The 17,470-nt window shown below is 30.7% G+C and overlaps 2 protein-coding genes across 4 annotated transcripts in view; both read left to right on the plus strand.

Moving 5' to 3' along the window:
* The window catches only part of LOC117177793 (intraflagellar transport protein 57 homolog), a 97,178-nt gene that overhangs the window by 36,676 nt on the left and 43,032 nt on the right, over positions 1 to 17,470 (plus strand). The window lies entirely within an intron of this gene.
* LOC117177794 lies at positions 2,872 to 6,028 on the plus strand. The gene is made up of 2 exons (XM_033368722.1): positions 2,872 to 2,942; positions 3,624 to 6,028. Exon 2 carries the CDS (start codon positions 4,275 to 4,277, stop codon positions 5,241 to 5,243), a length of 969 nt encoding a protein of 322 aa, XP_033224613.1. The 5' UTR covers positions 2,872 to 2,942; positions 3,624 to 4,274; the 3' UTR covers positions 5,244 to 6,028.

A 17,470-nucleotide genomic window follows, 5' to 3' on the forward strand; every position in this document is an offset into this window, starting at 1 on the left:
AACTTTCGTGTTTTTAAAATTGTATTTAATCATAACCTTTTAAACCAATTCCAGAAAAGGTAAGTTTTAGTAGAATCAATTGAAAATTAATTTATTAGCCCATGAAATAAAATGAAAGAACCCATTATTTCCATGGAAACATTTAAATAATGTTTACATTATATTATCCTTTAAATTTTGAAACAGCATTTTTATAGTCTAGTTTATTAATAACCTTTGAAATCAGTTTACAAAAAATATGAAGAAAATGTGAAGAAAATTATCAGTTAATAATGAATTAAACATTTCACAACATAATAAGCCCAAAACAATTTTTTTTACTGAAGAAATTTATTTTCACTTTATGTGTATTTTCAACTTACTTCCTTCCTGAAAATGTTAGTTATTAATAACATTTAATACTTACTTTTGAAAAAAAATAAAACACATGTACATATGATTTTGAAAATTATATTCAGATACTCATTTCAAATCATCATCAAAATTTCGAAAAATCATATAATTGTAATTGAAAAATGTTAAATATAAATAAGCTTTTAATATACGACTTATAACCAATATAAATAAATTCAATCTGCATGTAATTTAATATTCTTTAAAAATTAATCAGCTAATAATAAATTAATCGGCTCATAACATAATAAGAATTAAAATATAATTTTCATTCAAAAGTTAATTTTCATTCTACATTTTTTAAAGATTTCACTAGACGTGTGCAAAACAATGCGATCCGATTTCGAACCTACATTTTACGCACTTCGATTGTCGAAAAACCGAATTCGATCCGTGCCACTTTTGGTTCGAATTTTATGATTCGACAGGCCCGTCGCTCGAATGTTGAAAGCCGAAATTCGACGCGTACTGTCGTCTGTTCGAATTTTTCGATTCGATCGGACCCTCACTCGAATTTTTGAAAACCGAACTTCGATGCATGCTTTCGTCGGATCGAATTTTTCGATTCGATCGGCCCGTCCAACGAATTTCAAAATCCAACATTCGATCCATGCTACAGTCGGATCGGTTTTTTCTATTCAAATGGCTCGTTGCTTGAATGTCGAAATCCAATATGCGACTGAAAAAAGGCATTTTAGGTTTCTAATTCATAATTATGATTCCAGAAATAAAGGCAATGCTGTGTCATTGTGCTGGTTACTATTACGCGACCTATATACAGTTCAACAATAAAAAAAAACGTGTCCTTAATTTTTAATTCACAACTAAAAAGTTCTTACGCGGTAAAAAGTAGCTAGTAATAATAACTCCTTATATTTTATTCATGTTAAAATTTGTAGAATGTTTTTACAGGCTTTTTTCAACAAGTTGTATATTATTAAATTAAAATTTTCATCAATTGTATCCGATAATATTTTTGTGCAATATTATAAAAAGAAAAGTGGAATCGATTTTAATTGATTTTAACTAGAAGTTATTTGCAGATGTCAATTTGTTTGTTATTGCAGCTGTTTGGCATCCTAAAAACAATTTAAGAAGAAATTGACAATAATTTATCATCATAAAAATTATAATAATAGCTTTAAATGCATTTCTTAATACAATTTAAATATTAAAAATTAATAAAATATTATTGTTTTTCAATCAGTCGCTTACAAAGTCGAACTTGTTAGTATTGGGCCTTACTATTAATATCCTTAGTTTAAGTTTGTGTTCAAACTATTAAAGCTTAAGATTTCTTCATTTAAAGTATTTAAAAATAAACGACAACCAAAAACAGGCAAAATTGAACTCTTCTGAACTTTAAAATGTTCAACTCTTCCAGATTAGAGCTTAAAAATTTTGCCATTAAAAAACTCTTTATTCAATCCTCTAATAATGAACACGTTTGAAAATGGAAGTCTTCTGATTTTAATAGTTTTTATTTTAAGGTTTTCACTTGTTTTTAATGTAACATTAAACTATAAACAATTAGAGAAAATATAAAATGGAATTTTGAACAGTTTATGTTTTAACAAGTCAGGGAGAAAAAAGAATAACCTTTTACGAAATTAGGGACGAAATTGATTTCGAGGGACTAACTTCATGCATTCCACCGAAATTCAAATTTCTCAAAATTTGTTTTTGCATACGTTTGTACGTATGTGCAACACGTACACGGAGAGAAATTTCAGGAGATTAATTCACGACACTATTCCCCCTTGATATAATTTCAAAATGTTACCTTCGAATAACTCTATAGAAATTCATAAAAAAAGTAAAGCTAATCAATCCTTTAAGTTATAATATAGTTCACATATCTTATGCAAGTCTGTTCTTGTTATGAGTTTAAACGAGCATCGGCTTAACTCTGTCTAGTCTTTCATGTGTAGTACTGCGTCAGCACATATTGTCAGTATTGTTTGACAGAATTGGCGCAGTACTGAAAGCCAGTACCGAACATAGTTATTATCCCAAGGATCTGCCAGCACCGCGCCAGTACTGCGGTAAATATTTGGGCTACACTGCCAGTGCTAACGCAGTACTGTGCCAGTATTGAATTTCCTATTAGGTAATATATTTACTTGAAGCTACGCGCTTGATTATTATTTAAAGAAAGGCTTTTTAATGGCACTGCTAAAATGAAAAATAGTGATCAATGGATATTGAAGGGGTTTTTTGAGAAATTCTGACTTCGATTCAATTTCACACGAAGAATGGTATCATTATTTTGCAGAGAAATTGCATTTTTGGTCCAGCTGTGTAAGCGTGCAGTTCGTCGAAAAATTAAACACAAAAAGGAATGGGAAATCCGGCTACTACCGAGTTGCGGCCCGTGGCCAAGAAAATATCCGAATTGCTGCCCGCGGTCACTTTTGGTCTGGTTAAGTTTCACCTCGGCGTCCTTCTCACACTCCACCACTAAATGAATAAGCTCATGAATAGAGTAAGGGGTGGTGGTGGTAAGGAGTGGCGGTTAAATCATCGAATTTCCCAAAATTTAGCAGTTCGTATGTATTACTAGTAGGGTGTATACCTGCGTTCGTTTTTATGCTTTAAAGATACAATATTTTAAACATCAATTAATTGGCAATGCTTATGCAAATTTTATCAAAAATGTGTATCGAAGAAGTTTTTTAATAATGTTTAAAGTATGTAAGAATATTTTTTAAAGTTAAAATAACAATAATTGTATAAAAATTGTATAAAGAAATCAATTTAAACACATATGCGCCTCGAACGGAAAGAGAAATTTCTCCCTCAATTTTCTCCGAACCTAATAACTTTTTCCAAACAAAATTTGCATGATTTAATTTAGCACTAATTTATTTTGAAGCTTCTTTTAAATTTTTCTTTTAATTAATAATTCGGTTTTTGAAAAATTAAAATTCTTTTCAATACTATGCACATTTTGAAAGAACATTTTTTATTCAGGTATATATTCTCTTCAATTATTTTTATTAAAAATTTTTTATATTATTGTAAATAAGTAAATAAATAGTAGTTAACAATAGTTAACTCACAATGCATTAAAACTAATTAATTGTAATAATTTAGCAAAAAATGTTGACTCTTTGGCATTTTGGACTTTGAATTGGGAATTTGGAGAAATTAGGACAAATAGGATTAAGCGGATTTATTGGAATGTAAGATTCTGTCCGCAATTTTGAATATTTTTGTCTGAATTCCAGCATACGTCATCTAAATATTACTTTTCTCGGCTTGGACGAAGCCGCTTTTTGGATCAAATGTTTATATTTGTTTAATAATGAAATTGGAGAGAACAATAGAAAAGAAACTACAGTGATGCTCAGTGTAGCCGTGTGTGGATTCTCGAGGCACTCTTCATCGATCCTCGTACAACTCACGAGGCAGACTTTCTAGAGTGCAATGAAATGCATAAAAGGATTGAAAGTGGCTTCTTAAATCGACCGCCGTCCGCAACTCGGATTTTCGTCTTCAGGAAAATTGATACAATTTCTACGGGTTGAACCCCATCCCCTGGATGAATATGGTGCAAGCTGTAAATGGTGCAATCACTGCCCAATCTCCGTTGAGAGTATAGGAATCACAGCTCTGAAGAGTTATCAGAAAGGCGGCAAGCATAATCAAGCAGCTAAAGCATATGAAAAAATTGTGCCTTTGATAAATCAATGGGTTCTCAAACCCGAAACTCTGTCTACAAAAGATTCAGAACCTTCAACCTCTAAATCTGCAAATGTTCCACTCGTCGATGATCGATCTTCAACCGGATTCGAAAAACTCAAACAGATTCAACGCAAGGCTCAGTTTCTCAGCTCCTCCCAAACGGTCATCAAAAAAAGACGCTTGATTTCTTTTTAATGAAAAAATCCACGGCTATAGCTGAGATAAGCTGGTGTTTGCAGGCTGTAATTACACATCGTTCCTTTCGCGATGCTGAAACTGACTGCACTTTGATGAAAGCAAATTTTCCCGATGAAAAAATTGCGGAAAATATGAAACTGAAGAAAGATAAGATTTCTTACGGCGTAACATTTGGTTTGGGTCTTTATTTTCGATCTGAACTGAACGAAAAGATAAAAAACTATTATTTTTGCGTGGTTGGTTGCGACGAATCTCTGAACAAGTACTCCCAATCGCAGCAAATGAACATTACAGTAAGATATCGGGATTCACAAGAGAGCGAGGTCAAAACGCGTGGGATTCACACTCTTCACGATTCTTTCAAAACTGGAATAACTGCAACTAACTGGAATTTGAGTGATCTCTTCAGAGCTTTGTACAATTTCTTCAACGATGTTCCTATTCACAGAGGAGATTTCATTCGGATTACAAATTGCCTGCAGTTCCCATTGAAATTTTGCAACATCAGATGGATTCAAAATGCACCTGTTGCGCAGAGAACTTCTGGGATTTTGGAATCAATCCAAAACTTCTTCGATTCTTTTAAAAATCAACCAAAAAACCATCATCTAAAGTACAACAATTTCGAGATTGCACGAAAATTGGTGAAAGACAATCTCCTTCCTGCGAGACTGGCATTCTTTGAAATGTTTGCAAGGGATATCGAACCATTTCTTGATGAATTTCAGAGTGATAAGCCATTGACTCGATTTCTTCACACTGCTTTGTATCAGATCGTTCACACTACAATGACTCGCATCGTAAAGAAAGAAGTTTTGGACTCTACGCCCATCAAAGACATCGATATGAATGATAATAAAAATCTCAAGATAAACAACGATGTTGACGTAGGTTTCGGCGCAAGGAAATGTTTGAAATCCAAATTTGTCGCAGAAAGATATTCTTCTATTTCAGCAAGATTGTAAACAATACTTCCAAGTTTTCATATCCAAACTTTTCGACCGGTCTCTATTGAAATATCCATTGGCAAGAGCAATAGCGTGCATTGATCCGGCTATAGTTGGAATTGGAGGAGAAAAACATTTCAAACGAGCGCTCGAAATCGTCGTCAAAAATAATCTTTTGATTCCCAAAATGGCTGAATCTGTTTCCCACGGCAAAGCTGCAGTCGAAATGGGGTTTTCTGTCAACAAAGAATGCCTTGTGGAAAATCAAAAAGAAGCATCTTAGATTGCCCAGCGTCACGCTTATTGCGCTGTTACGGAACGTGGTTTTATTTTAAAGACGGAGATTAATCAGTCCATGGTGCACGCATTTCAAAACTCTCCTAGCAGATACACTGAAGTACTCAAGGAGCAAGGACAAAGAAGAAAAAAAGTTGTTGAAGAAGAAAAGAAAAGAGAAACAGCCAGGAAGTTCAAGAACTGGAAAAGAAAAAAAGCGGCTTTGGATAACGAATTGAACGTGTTAATTGAAGAAATTGAGAGAAAAAGAACAAAAATTAACGTGATATTCGAAACTGTTAAATGAAAATGCTCCTTTCAAGTATCAATGTGATCTTTCTATCGATGAGTATGTGATAAAAATTAAATAGATATTACATAACTATAGTTAAACGAAGATACTAAAGTTGTGCGAAATGTACGAGAATATTTTGGCCTACCCAGTAGACACCCTGTATAATTTCATGATGAAGAAAAAAGTAAATTTATTTTAAACATTAATAAACTTTTATTATACAAATTATAGCAAATATTCAATTACACAAGCTTCAAGTAAATTATCGATTTATGTACTTAATTAAAGAAACTAAAATTTAATCTTGATTTAAATTAATCTTGTGGAAAACATTTATCAGCTAATACATAATTAATCTATTCGTAGCATGAAATGTGTTAAGCTATAATTTTCATTCAAACATTAAAACATTTTTTACTCTACATTATCTTTAAATTTTCACTTTCATTTATGAAAATTTCATTTATTGGTGACTTTTTATACTAACTTAGGGGAATAAATATTATATAATTGTAATTTTATTGTATTGTATTTTATTACTCTCCCTTTTACGGGTTTGAGGGCTCCATTCTGTTCACATCTTTTTTACAATTTTGCTTAACCACTATGCTGTATGCTTAAATTAACTTACTGATTCTTTAATTGAATCGCCTTCTGATTATTATTCCCTAGCTCTTACAAATTATCTGACGAGTGCGCAAGATCTTCCAGGGCTTCTATATCCTCTTACCATTTTTTTATGATTTTCTAAATCACGCAAGATTAATTTCTCTTACTCATATTTCTCCTCTATCAATCTTGGTTTCGATTTTGGGTTTTCCCTCCCCTATGCATTCTCTCTTCTCCTTTATCTTCTAAACTCTTCATCCACTTTTCCCCTTGTTCACATCCACTCAGGATCCATCTAACTCTACCTGCTACGCTCTTTTCCCCTTCCTGATCCGCTGTACATCTCTCCAACACGTGCTCCCACGATTTGCTTTCATAACCACGTACCCTACACTTTTTCATCTCTTCACTCAACCAATATTTACACTCATTCACTCCTTCTTCCATTCTGAAAGGTACAATCATCGACCACCTACACTTCTTTTTCAACTTTCCTCATTTTTTTTGGGACCCCTTCCATGTTAACCATTCTATATAAATTGTTGTACTTTGACTCCATAATCTTTTTCCACCTTTTCTCTTCCTGCTTCTTGTTCATTTCTCCCACTACTTCCTGCCATTCCCTCCCCTCGTCAAACATTCTCCATTCCCTTCTAACTTGCCATCTCTTCTCCTCCCATCTCGAATGTCCCGTGTTTCATCTCCTCTCTCTATTTAATATTTCCTGGTGGCATGCTTGTGCAACTTTGCTCCCCTTCTCATTCCTAAATTTCCCTTCAAAGTTCCAAAGCCTTTTCTTTTGTCTTATCACCAATTTCTTCCTCCATGTTTCTTCTCTCAGCATTTAACCTGGGCAGCTCAAACTCACTCCCATAAGACATCTAAGAAATCACTCTTGTATGTTCTCTACCTTGTACTCCTTCTATCCCCGAATCTCCAGTCCATAACACATCACTGATCATACCAGTGCATCAAACAGCCACGCTCTCATCTTCCAGTCTTCTTTAAAACTTCTTTTTCCAATCCCCTACACTTGACCCATCACTTTACTCGCACTTTCCATCCTTTTTTTCACCTGCAGATCATTTCCACTTCCCGCTTCGAACCAGGATCCTAAGTAGGAAAATTCCTCTACCATTTCCACCATTTTCCCATTTATCTTCCATCCGTAGAATAAACACATCGTGCGCGTACGCTAACGAGTATATTCTCTTATTCCCTAGAACTGTATCTCCTTTTCCTTTCTTTTTCATTTTCTCTTCTAGGCCTGTTAACAATGTACCAAATAACAACGGACTTAGCGGGCACCTTTGCCTGAGACGCCTTCCTGTTAAAAATTCATCCCCTTTTCCCCGATCCTCGCCCTTGTCTTCGTCTCCGTAAATACCCCTTTTATCCTTTCAACCAACTTTTCGTCCACCTTCCTTTCTTTCATTGCCATCCACAAAACTTTCCTATTCACAGAGTCGAAAGCTGCCCTAAAGTCCACGAAAAAAGCAACCAGTTTTCCTTTTTTCTCCCCGAATCCTGTTAACTAAATAATTCAAATCATAAATATTATCCACTGTCCCCATCCTTGTTCTCCACTCCATCGGCCATCCTTTCTCTCCGCATATTCTATTACATACTTCCCAAATCTCTTCTTTAACCCGTCTTCCAACAAATTTCAACGCTTCATTCTCCATCCCATCCTCTCCTGTCGCCTTGTTCCTTTTTAACTCTTCAATTTCTTAATTAGCCTCCCGTATAGTAACTTCATTCCCACCTTTCATGTCTCCCTCATCGATTATTCTACCTACCCTTTCACCTTGCTACCCACCCCTCCTTGTAATTTCTTAAAATATACCGTCTATTCTACCATACATATCTCTTTATTGATCCCTTGCCATCCATTCCTTTCTGTATTAATCACGTCCCATCCTCTTCCTTCATTTATTGCTTAATCTACTTTCTCCATGTACCTTTCTGTCTATCTCTCTTCTTCCCCAATCTTTAACGATATCTTCGTACGATCTTTACTCTATACATTCCACATCCCAACAACCTCTCTTCCCACTTCTTTTTGCCTCACTTGGCCTAATTTCTTAAACTACCGTCTCTACCCGTTCCCTCATCTTACCCAACATCTAATCCATGCCTCCCCCATCTTTGATCCCCGTATTCTCGTCTTTTATTCTATCTGTATATTCTCTTAGTTTATCCATACCCATTTACTCATCTTCGTCTTTTTCCCTGTTTCTCCCTCCTTCCTTCCCTTCCTTCTCAAATTTCCGCACTTCAGCGTTGCAATGACCGGGAAACGTAATCTCCCCTTTTCCATTCCCTTCCGAGTTCCCATTACAAATGAACCATCCTGTTTCTCCCAGGATTTCCAACTGAGCCCTAACCTTCTGATCCACCTGTTTGTGCTTCGATTTTCTCCGGAAAGTCTCATTCTAATCATCGCATATTTCTCCCCCCTATTCCCTCACCTAAGCATTCATATCACCTCCTATCAACACCAATTCGTCATCCATTTCCTAACCACATTCCAATCTTCCTCTTTTCCCCTTCTCCTATAAACGCAAACAATCCTCATCTTTTTTCTTCATATCTGCACCAATCACCTCATTACTCCATCCGCTTCCTCAAATTCCATTTCTATTCTGTCTTTTCCCACTACTTCATTCCTCACTCCTGACACCATACCCCCTTTCTTTCTTCCCTTTATCTTCTCTTTTTTGCCTCTTTCATCTGCCATATAATCCCTCAGGTAACATCCTCCTTAATCGCATCCAATCCTGCTTCTGTGGAAACCCCGTCTCTCCGGCTTCTTTCCTTCCTTCCTCTACTGTTTCCATTACCTCCTCCTTTTCAAACCTATTCTCCGTTTCTTCCCCTCTTCGCAATAGACCTGCCCTACTAACTTCATTAAATTTTTCTTTCTCATAATCCTATATCCACACATAGACCCATTTATCCACATTCTGTCTTTCGCTATCCATGCCGTATTTCCTTTCCTTCTTTCGCTCCATGCTTCCTGCTTCATCATCCACATTCTTTTATCCCACGTTATATCCTCCTCTATCCTTTCTTCTCCATGCTCTCTGTTTCATCATCCACTTTCTTCTTTCATTCCACGTCATTTCAGAAAAAAATGAAAAGACATATGCGTATAATTTTGAAATCTGAATTGAGATACTCATTTCAGAACATGGCAAACATTTAGAAAATTACATAATTGCAATGGAGGTATGTTAACCTTTTAAGACTCATTGGGAACATAAGTTTCCAAAAATGCGTTAAAAATCAATAACTTTGCAAACAATTAATATATTTTTAAATTCTTTGAAGCATGAACAAAAGACTGTTTCTTTTATTTGTAAAAAATTTGAAACTATACATATTGTTATATTTATTGTCTATTCTATAAAATAAAATAAATGTATTTTAATAATTATTATTATAACAAGAGTAGCCAAATAGTACATTACATAACCTTAATGTAAGTAATCAATCAATAAATAATTATTTCAATTGAAGCATTAAAATAATTTTTGCCTTATATTTTTCTAAAAATTGGAATAGGGATATTTTAAATATAATCAGACTGGTATTATATAAAACATATATAATATTCCATTAAATAATCTCAAAGTTAATAATCAATTTATATTACTTAATTAAACAATGTTGAAATTCAATGCTTATGCAATTTAATATTGCGAACAAAATTAATCAGCTAATAAAAATTTATTTATTGAATAATTCGAATAATTTTTAATTTATGTATTTTTTTCAATCTGTAGTTTCCTTTTAGAAACTTTGATTTATTATACACCTAATGATTAATTAATAAGTTTACAACATAAAAACATTAAAGAATTATTTTCATTGAAACTTGAAAATAACTTTACTTTATATTTTTCTTTAAATTTCAAATTGCATTTTTTGAAAAATTGATTTGTTTAAATTTACCTTTTAAACTAATTCTAAAAAATGCAAACACATATACAAGTAATTTAAAGAAATTAAATCAGATATTGCACGTTTTACGTTTATTAAAAGATTTGATGACAGTAAAAAAAACATAAAGTGTACTTTATAAAATACAACTGCAGTGGCGCCACGAACTGAGACTATCATGTGATTTATCTAGTACAATATAGTATAGTTAGTTATATCGGTTTAAATAGAACGCGTATAAAATGATAAAGTAGAACATCTAAGTTTGCAGGAGAAATATAGAAACATTACTAAAATACCTTTTAAGTTGTGCTTTATAAAGTCAATCATAACCACTTACATACCTTCATTAAATAAACATGTAAAAATTAATTTAATAGATATTACGTGTTAAGAATATTGATAATTCGGTAAATAATATTATTCATTTTATTTTATTATGGCGAATCTTATCTATTAAATAGATGTGGATGAATAGAGCTGTTATTGAAAGTAATAGTAAAAATACGAAAATGTGCCTGGCAAATTCTGAAGAAACATAACGTGAGTTGTGAAATGGTCAACATTTTCCGAAAATTGCATCACATAATTTATCATTTATGTGTGACCCCTAATGGTAAAGTAGAATATATGTGATTGAATCAATAATATTGAAAATTTCAGAAAATGCATTTTACATAAATGAAGAAAGTCAATCACAGCCATAAATTGTAACTGAAATTTTTTCGATTTGTTTGTAAAGAAGGTTCTCAAAGCACCTATGGCTTTGACGATTACATTCTCATTACGAAACTCGCGCTTCACGCTCGATACTTTGTGTCCACTTGACAAAATTTATCAAGATAACTTGTAAATCTTGTTCAAATCTACTAAAAACAATTTTTTAAACTTACGGATCTGTAAAAAACAAAAATTTTTCAATATGATCCAACTTTTTGAACTTTTGTCTAATTAAGAAACTTTATTAGAATGTTTTCGAAATATATATATATTTTATATCCGATAGAAAAGTTGCATTGATATTTCTGAACCTATGAACAAAATTTCTGAAAACTCATAAAATTTTTTGTTGAAATTTTGAAAAAGCTCTAACTTTTTTAATTTTTATCGAATCTATAAACTCCACTGAGATATTTTCAAATATATATACTTTATACATACTTTTCTAATTTTCATTGAAATTGGAAGTTTTATTTCGATAATTTGCAAGTCTTCTACCCATCTATAAGAAATTTTGACAAAAATTTCTAAAGTTAAAAAAATTCTTTTTTCCAAATTTCGAAAATACTCTAAATTTTTTAATTTTCGTTGGGAATATCTGCTTAACAAACTTAAACTTCGTTTTGGGAACCTTAAGAAGCATATTAAAGGCTGACTCGATTATACAAATCCTTCGAAAGTTAGCGTGGCTACAACATTCAGGTAACCATACATACAGCCAGACACACAGTAGGACATACAAACAGACACCGATCAAATTTTATGATTTTCGGATTCTGTGCGTGCCAAAACGTAAAGATCCATTAAAAACCAGAGATTGAAAATTTGTAATTCGATGTTGGCCAAATCGTTCTAGCAGGGAAATAAATGTATGCCTATTTTTTTATTTTCGAAAAAAAAATATTTTTAGAACTCACTCTGGCCATTTTTATATCTTATGGAGTTTAACATGTAAAATGTTTCCAATTTTTATTTCTTCGATTTTGGACAGGAAATTATAAGCCAATTTATTTTATATTTAATATACTTGTTCACTTATCAATGAATATTGTATTTATCGCAATTTTATATCTCAGAAATATTATGCAAAAGTTTGAGGCATATTAAAAATGGCATATAATGGCAATTTTTTGAGGCTCATTGTGACCCTCAGATATACTTGTGTAACTTGACATTTTAAAGAGACATTATTTAGACTATTGAGAATAGATTTCTAAAAAAATGATTAAAAGTATAATTTAAATTGAGTAAAGCGTAAGAAAAGCTTTTGAAAACTGACGCATTTAAGTTGAACACCGGCTGAAGGGACTGCAGGTGGACGACTGCAAAAAAAGTTGACCCTCGGTCGGTCCGCTCATTGTACTCCGTATTTGCTGCCATCCCACGCTGCGGTGACTGACAATGAGTTGAATGGCAGAGTAATAATAAGTTAATAAATCTATAGCTGCCCTCTGGGTTAAACCTGTAGCTGGTGTAAGGATTTCTTTACTTCAAATCAGGAAACTTTGAAGCCTCAGAGCGAGTTCTAAAAATATTTTGTTTTGCAAATAAAAAAATAGGTATACATTTATTTGCCTACGAGAACAATTTGGCCAACAAGCCCGTTACAATTTCTCGAATGTGATTTTTTGGGCCACCCTAGGCTTCATCTATCTGGCTACGCCGCTGGTTCTAATTATTTTATGTTTAAAAAAGAGGTCACGATATGACTTACAAATTAGAAAGGAAATCTCGACAATTATAATCTCGACTAATGGAGTTTGCATTATTTTATAGAAAGGAAAACAAAAATAACCTACTGATAGGTGACTTTTTACGTAGCTTGCGTCTTTTGACGTTATGGTGGTTCTTTTCGATTTTGCGTATCATTTTCAATAAATAAATTAAAAACGGTGAGTTCTGTCAAAAAGTAGTTTAAAAAAATTTTGTTGGAATTTTTAAATGCAGCAATTCCTTGAATAAGTTTTTCCCATATTTCGCGTCAGTAGTAGAGCTATGGGTTTATGAGGTCACTTACTCTGCCGTACATTCTAAAAAGATTCATAAGTGACATTGCTGCTTGGGTTGACTTTTTCATTGCCAATTTTAATAAAATAACCCTAAGCGGCAATGTCACTCATGTATCTTTTTAGTTTGTACGGCATTACTGACCGTGCAAGGTTAGGTTCCATTATAAGCAGTGTCTCCAGAACGTGGGATTTTTCGGCCCCCATCACTCTCCCATCAGAGAGCGACACATTCAAACGTAGCGTGTCGGTGAGTCGGCTCTGTTAAATGCTGCGAAGCCCAGCCTCGTTTAAAGCCGAAAATGCACGAGCAGGAAACCGAGCTGTCCCGACCTCACGAATGACGATCTAGCTGCTCCTCAAATTTACTCAGGTTTTGAAACCCCGAGTTACCTTGGAACCATTAGGCTTATTGCGAAGAGGCAAATATAATTAACTTTATGTAAATAGATATAGAAGACAAGACTTCTGGGTCAAAAATGTTTCAAATTTAGTGATGCATGCCTTAGTCATATTTTTAGTAAACAATGGATTTTTAACAAATAAAAACAAATTTTCGACAAAATAGTTAAATTTTCAACCTAAGAAATTACTTTTAAAAATACATTTTTTAACTTAAACATTATAGTTTATACTGAAGGTTGCAGTTGAAAAAATTAATTTTTAAACCCAAATAAATAAATGCGATTTTATCAACAAAAGCAATTAATTTTTATCTAAAACAAATCAATTTGTAAAGAAGAATAATTCGCCAACAAAGAAGATAAATTTATAACTAAAAAGAAAATTTTTCAAGAAAAAAAATTGTCAACAAAATTCTTCAATTTTCATCTATAGAAACGAATTTTAAACTAAAAAATAATAAGTATTCGATCAAAAATGGACTAGTTAAATTTTCATACAAAAAATGGAATTTTCAGCGAAAGAAAATAATTTTACAACTGCATTTATAATGTTTCAACGAAAAATTGAATAGATAAATTTTCAGTTGAAAAATAATTATCAACCCCAAAAAATCAGTTTCAACAAAATATTTAAATTCCCAAGCAAAAAATTAAATTTGCAAACAAATATTTTAATTTTCAAACCAATAACTTTCTACCGAAAATAGAATTCAAAAATTTTCAAAATCAATTTTAAAAAACAACGAAAATTTTTGTTAACAAAATAGATAAATTTTCAACGAAAAACTGTTACATTACCAGTTTAAAAGATCAATTCACAACCAACAATTTTTCAGCAAAATTGTTTAATTTAAAAAAAAAAAAAATGAACTTTTAACCATTTTGTACCAAAATAAAAGAAGTTTCAACAAAAAATGCATTTTCATCCAAAGAAATGAATTCTTGATTAAAATAGGTGAATTTTTAAACAAGAAGAATAATTTTCTACCAAAAAAGAATAATTTTTGGCTGAGAAAGGTCTATTTCTTACAAAAAAAAATTCAACCAAAAATGATACATTTAAATTTTTAGTAAAAGAAAATGTTTTTTCAACAACAAAATCGGATTTTCAGCAAAACAGTTAAATTATCAACCAAAATAGTTATTTTAAAAAATTTTAATTTTAAAATAGTTTCATTTTCGTTGGAAGAAATTAATTTTCAACTGAAATTTGTTTTTAAAAAAACGCACAATCGAAGTTACAACACAATAGTTGAAATTTTAAACATAAAGTTATATTTTCATTAAGAAAATTATTTTTCAACCGAAAATGGAATGGAATGAATTCTGAGAGAAAATTTAAAAAATATCACAATTTAAAAAAAATTATTTTGTAATTTTTCCATATTATATAATTTTAGAAAAATAAGGAATTTAATTCTTATCAAGCCTTCTTGCACAATTTTATCGCACCATTTTTTGTTATGTTTATGTTGGTTTGTAAAATTTGCTTTCAAATTTTAGTAAGTTTACGAGTTATTCAAAAGTTTGGAAACGATTAAAAAATAATTAAAACTTTCAAAAAAAAAAAAACAGGAAAAATTTGAATAATTCTTAAAAATTAGAAGATTAGAAGGTCTGAAAATATTAGAAAAAAGAATTATTTTTCTAATAATCGTTTGAACATTTTTAATAATTTTTTTACAGAAATGTACTTTAAAAAAAAATTCAAAAAGATTTTGAAACACATCAAACGATTCCTAAAATTTAAAAGAAGAGTGTAGAAGATTTAAAAGCAAAATGTTTCAATCTGATAATATTAAAAAGTTTTAAAAAACGTAAATAATCCAGTAAATTTAAGAAGTATTTAGAAGAATGGAAGAGATTGAAATCTAATTTTTTTTTAAATTTTCAGAAAAATGTATTAAATAAAAAATTTTTTTTTAAATTTATTTTGTTTTAAACTTATTGGAAATATTTAAAAACTTGAAAACATTTCTCAAAATTTATCAATTATTCGTTTATATCTTCCAAACTACTAAATGTCCTAAACATCTTCTAAAAAGACTCGAATTTTTCTAATATTTTTTTAAATCCAATAAAAAAAATTAAAGTCCTCTAGGTTCTTTTTTTATACAGCTCTTTTCATGCTATTTTAGGCTATAATCACAATTTTGAGGATTTTAAGAGAAAAAGCCAAAAAGTTATAAACTTGACCTTATTCATAAGACTAATCACTTGATAAAAATGTTGTAAAATTTTCTTTGAATGTGGTGTGGAAAGGAATTTCATTACAAAATGTGTGCGATTTTCTGAACAGAAAATTGCATGAATTTCTGAACTTTCTTCTTTTTATTTTTTAAGTGTATTTTGATCTGCTTTACGTTTGGTGAAAAATTATATGCTGAAAAACGATAAGAGAAATATCTATTTCTTCAATTTCAACTATAATTTGAAAGGCGATTCTTCATAGTATTTTACTAACTAATGGAGATATTTTTATCATTTTATTCCTAAAATCTATTCCCTAAGGTCAAACATGGTACACAAATATCGTAAAATTTTAAAAACACCAACTATTGACAGGAATTTTTTCAATAAAAATCAATGTGTATCATATTCAAAGAAATTTTGGCAATATTTATAAAAGTATCATTTTTGATTTTAAAAAATTAATATATAGAGAGTACAGTTTTTTTTTTAAATTTCACGACGGTTTTTTGTACCATGTTTGACCCTTCGGCAGAATCAAGGAAAAATGATATAAAAATATGTTCATTAGTTATTAAAATTCCATAAAGACCTCAACCATTTTTTTCTCTTTTTATAATCATGAGGCATTTCTTCATAAAATAAATTTTTTTGCATTTATTTTACAATTATTTTAAAATTAAAATAAAATTGTAAAAGCTAAATTTTGTAATTTTGATATAAGTATTTTAAGGCATTAAAGATTTTGTAAAGATTTCATATGCAATAAAATAAGTATTATCAGTTTGTTTATAAATTTATATGTAAATAATTATTATAAGATTATTAAGAAAATTAAAACAAAAGATTTTCGAATATATCAGATGTGTTAAAAAAAAGCCTTGAAGCATTTTTCTTTAAAATCTTCTACAATCTTCTTTTAAATTTTAGGAATACGTTTGATGTGTTTAAAAATCTGTTTGAATTTTTTTTTAAGTACCTACATTTTTAAAAATAAAAAATCATTAAAAACTTTCACACGATTATTAGAAAAATAATTCTGTTTTTCTAATCTTGCCAGACCTTTCAATGTATAATCTTTAAAAATTATTCAAATTTTTCCTGGTTTTTTTTAATCCTGCAAAATTAAAAAAAAAATGCCTTTAAAGTTTTTCAGATGTTTTGAGAATATTTGAAATCTTCTGCAATGTATTGAAAATTCTACAAATAATCTTTTCAAATTAATTGTTGGAAATAAAAAATTATGTTAATTATTCCTTGAAAAATCTTGCAAGTTTTCATTATTTTCGAATCGTTTCAAAATTTTTGAATCTCTCTAAAACTTACTCAAATTTGAAAGGATTATGTTCCTTAATTTTTCTAAAGTTAAGTAATATGGAAAAATTACAACATTTTGCTTCAAAATATTTTACGTACTTTTAGACATTTTAGGAAATAATAAAAAATGTTTTGTAATCTTTATTCAATTTTCTGTTAGAATTCATTCCAAAAAAATTATTTACATTTTTTCCTAAGGAGTTTTTTTTATTATCTTGCATTATCTGTAAGACCTTCGTTTATCGACTTTTATTATTATTTTTTCATTTTACATACGTATCTATTATATCTTATCAAAATTTCATATAAAAGTCTGAAATGTTAAGTGTATTTAAATACTACGATTGTTAATGTTTCCATATTTTTATAAATAATTCAACAAATTTCTTCTTTATTCATAATGTGTCCCCTAAGGGTTTACATGACTTCCATTCCTTACAATCTTTCCGTTTACATCTATATATTTTTTACAATCTTATCCTT

The sequence above is a fragment of the Belonocnema kinseyi genome, chromosome 8 (assembly GCF_010883055.1).
Source record: "Belonocnema kinseyi isolate 2016_QV_RU_SX_M_011 chromosome 8, B_treatae_v1, whole genome shotgun sequence".
NCBI lineage: Eukaryota > Metazoa > Arthropoda > Insecta > Hymenoptera > Cynipidae > Belonocnema > Belonocnema kinseyi.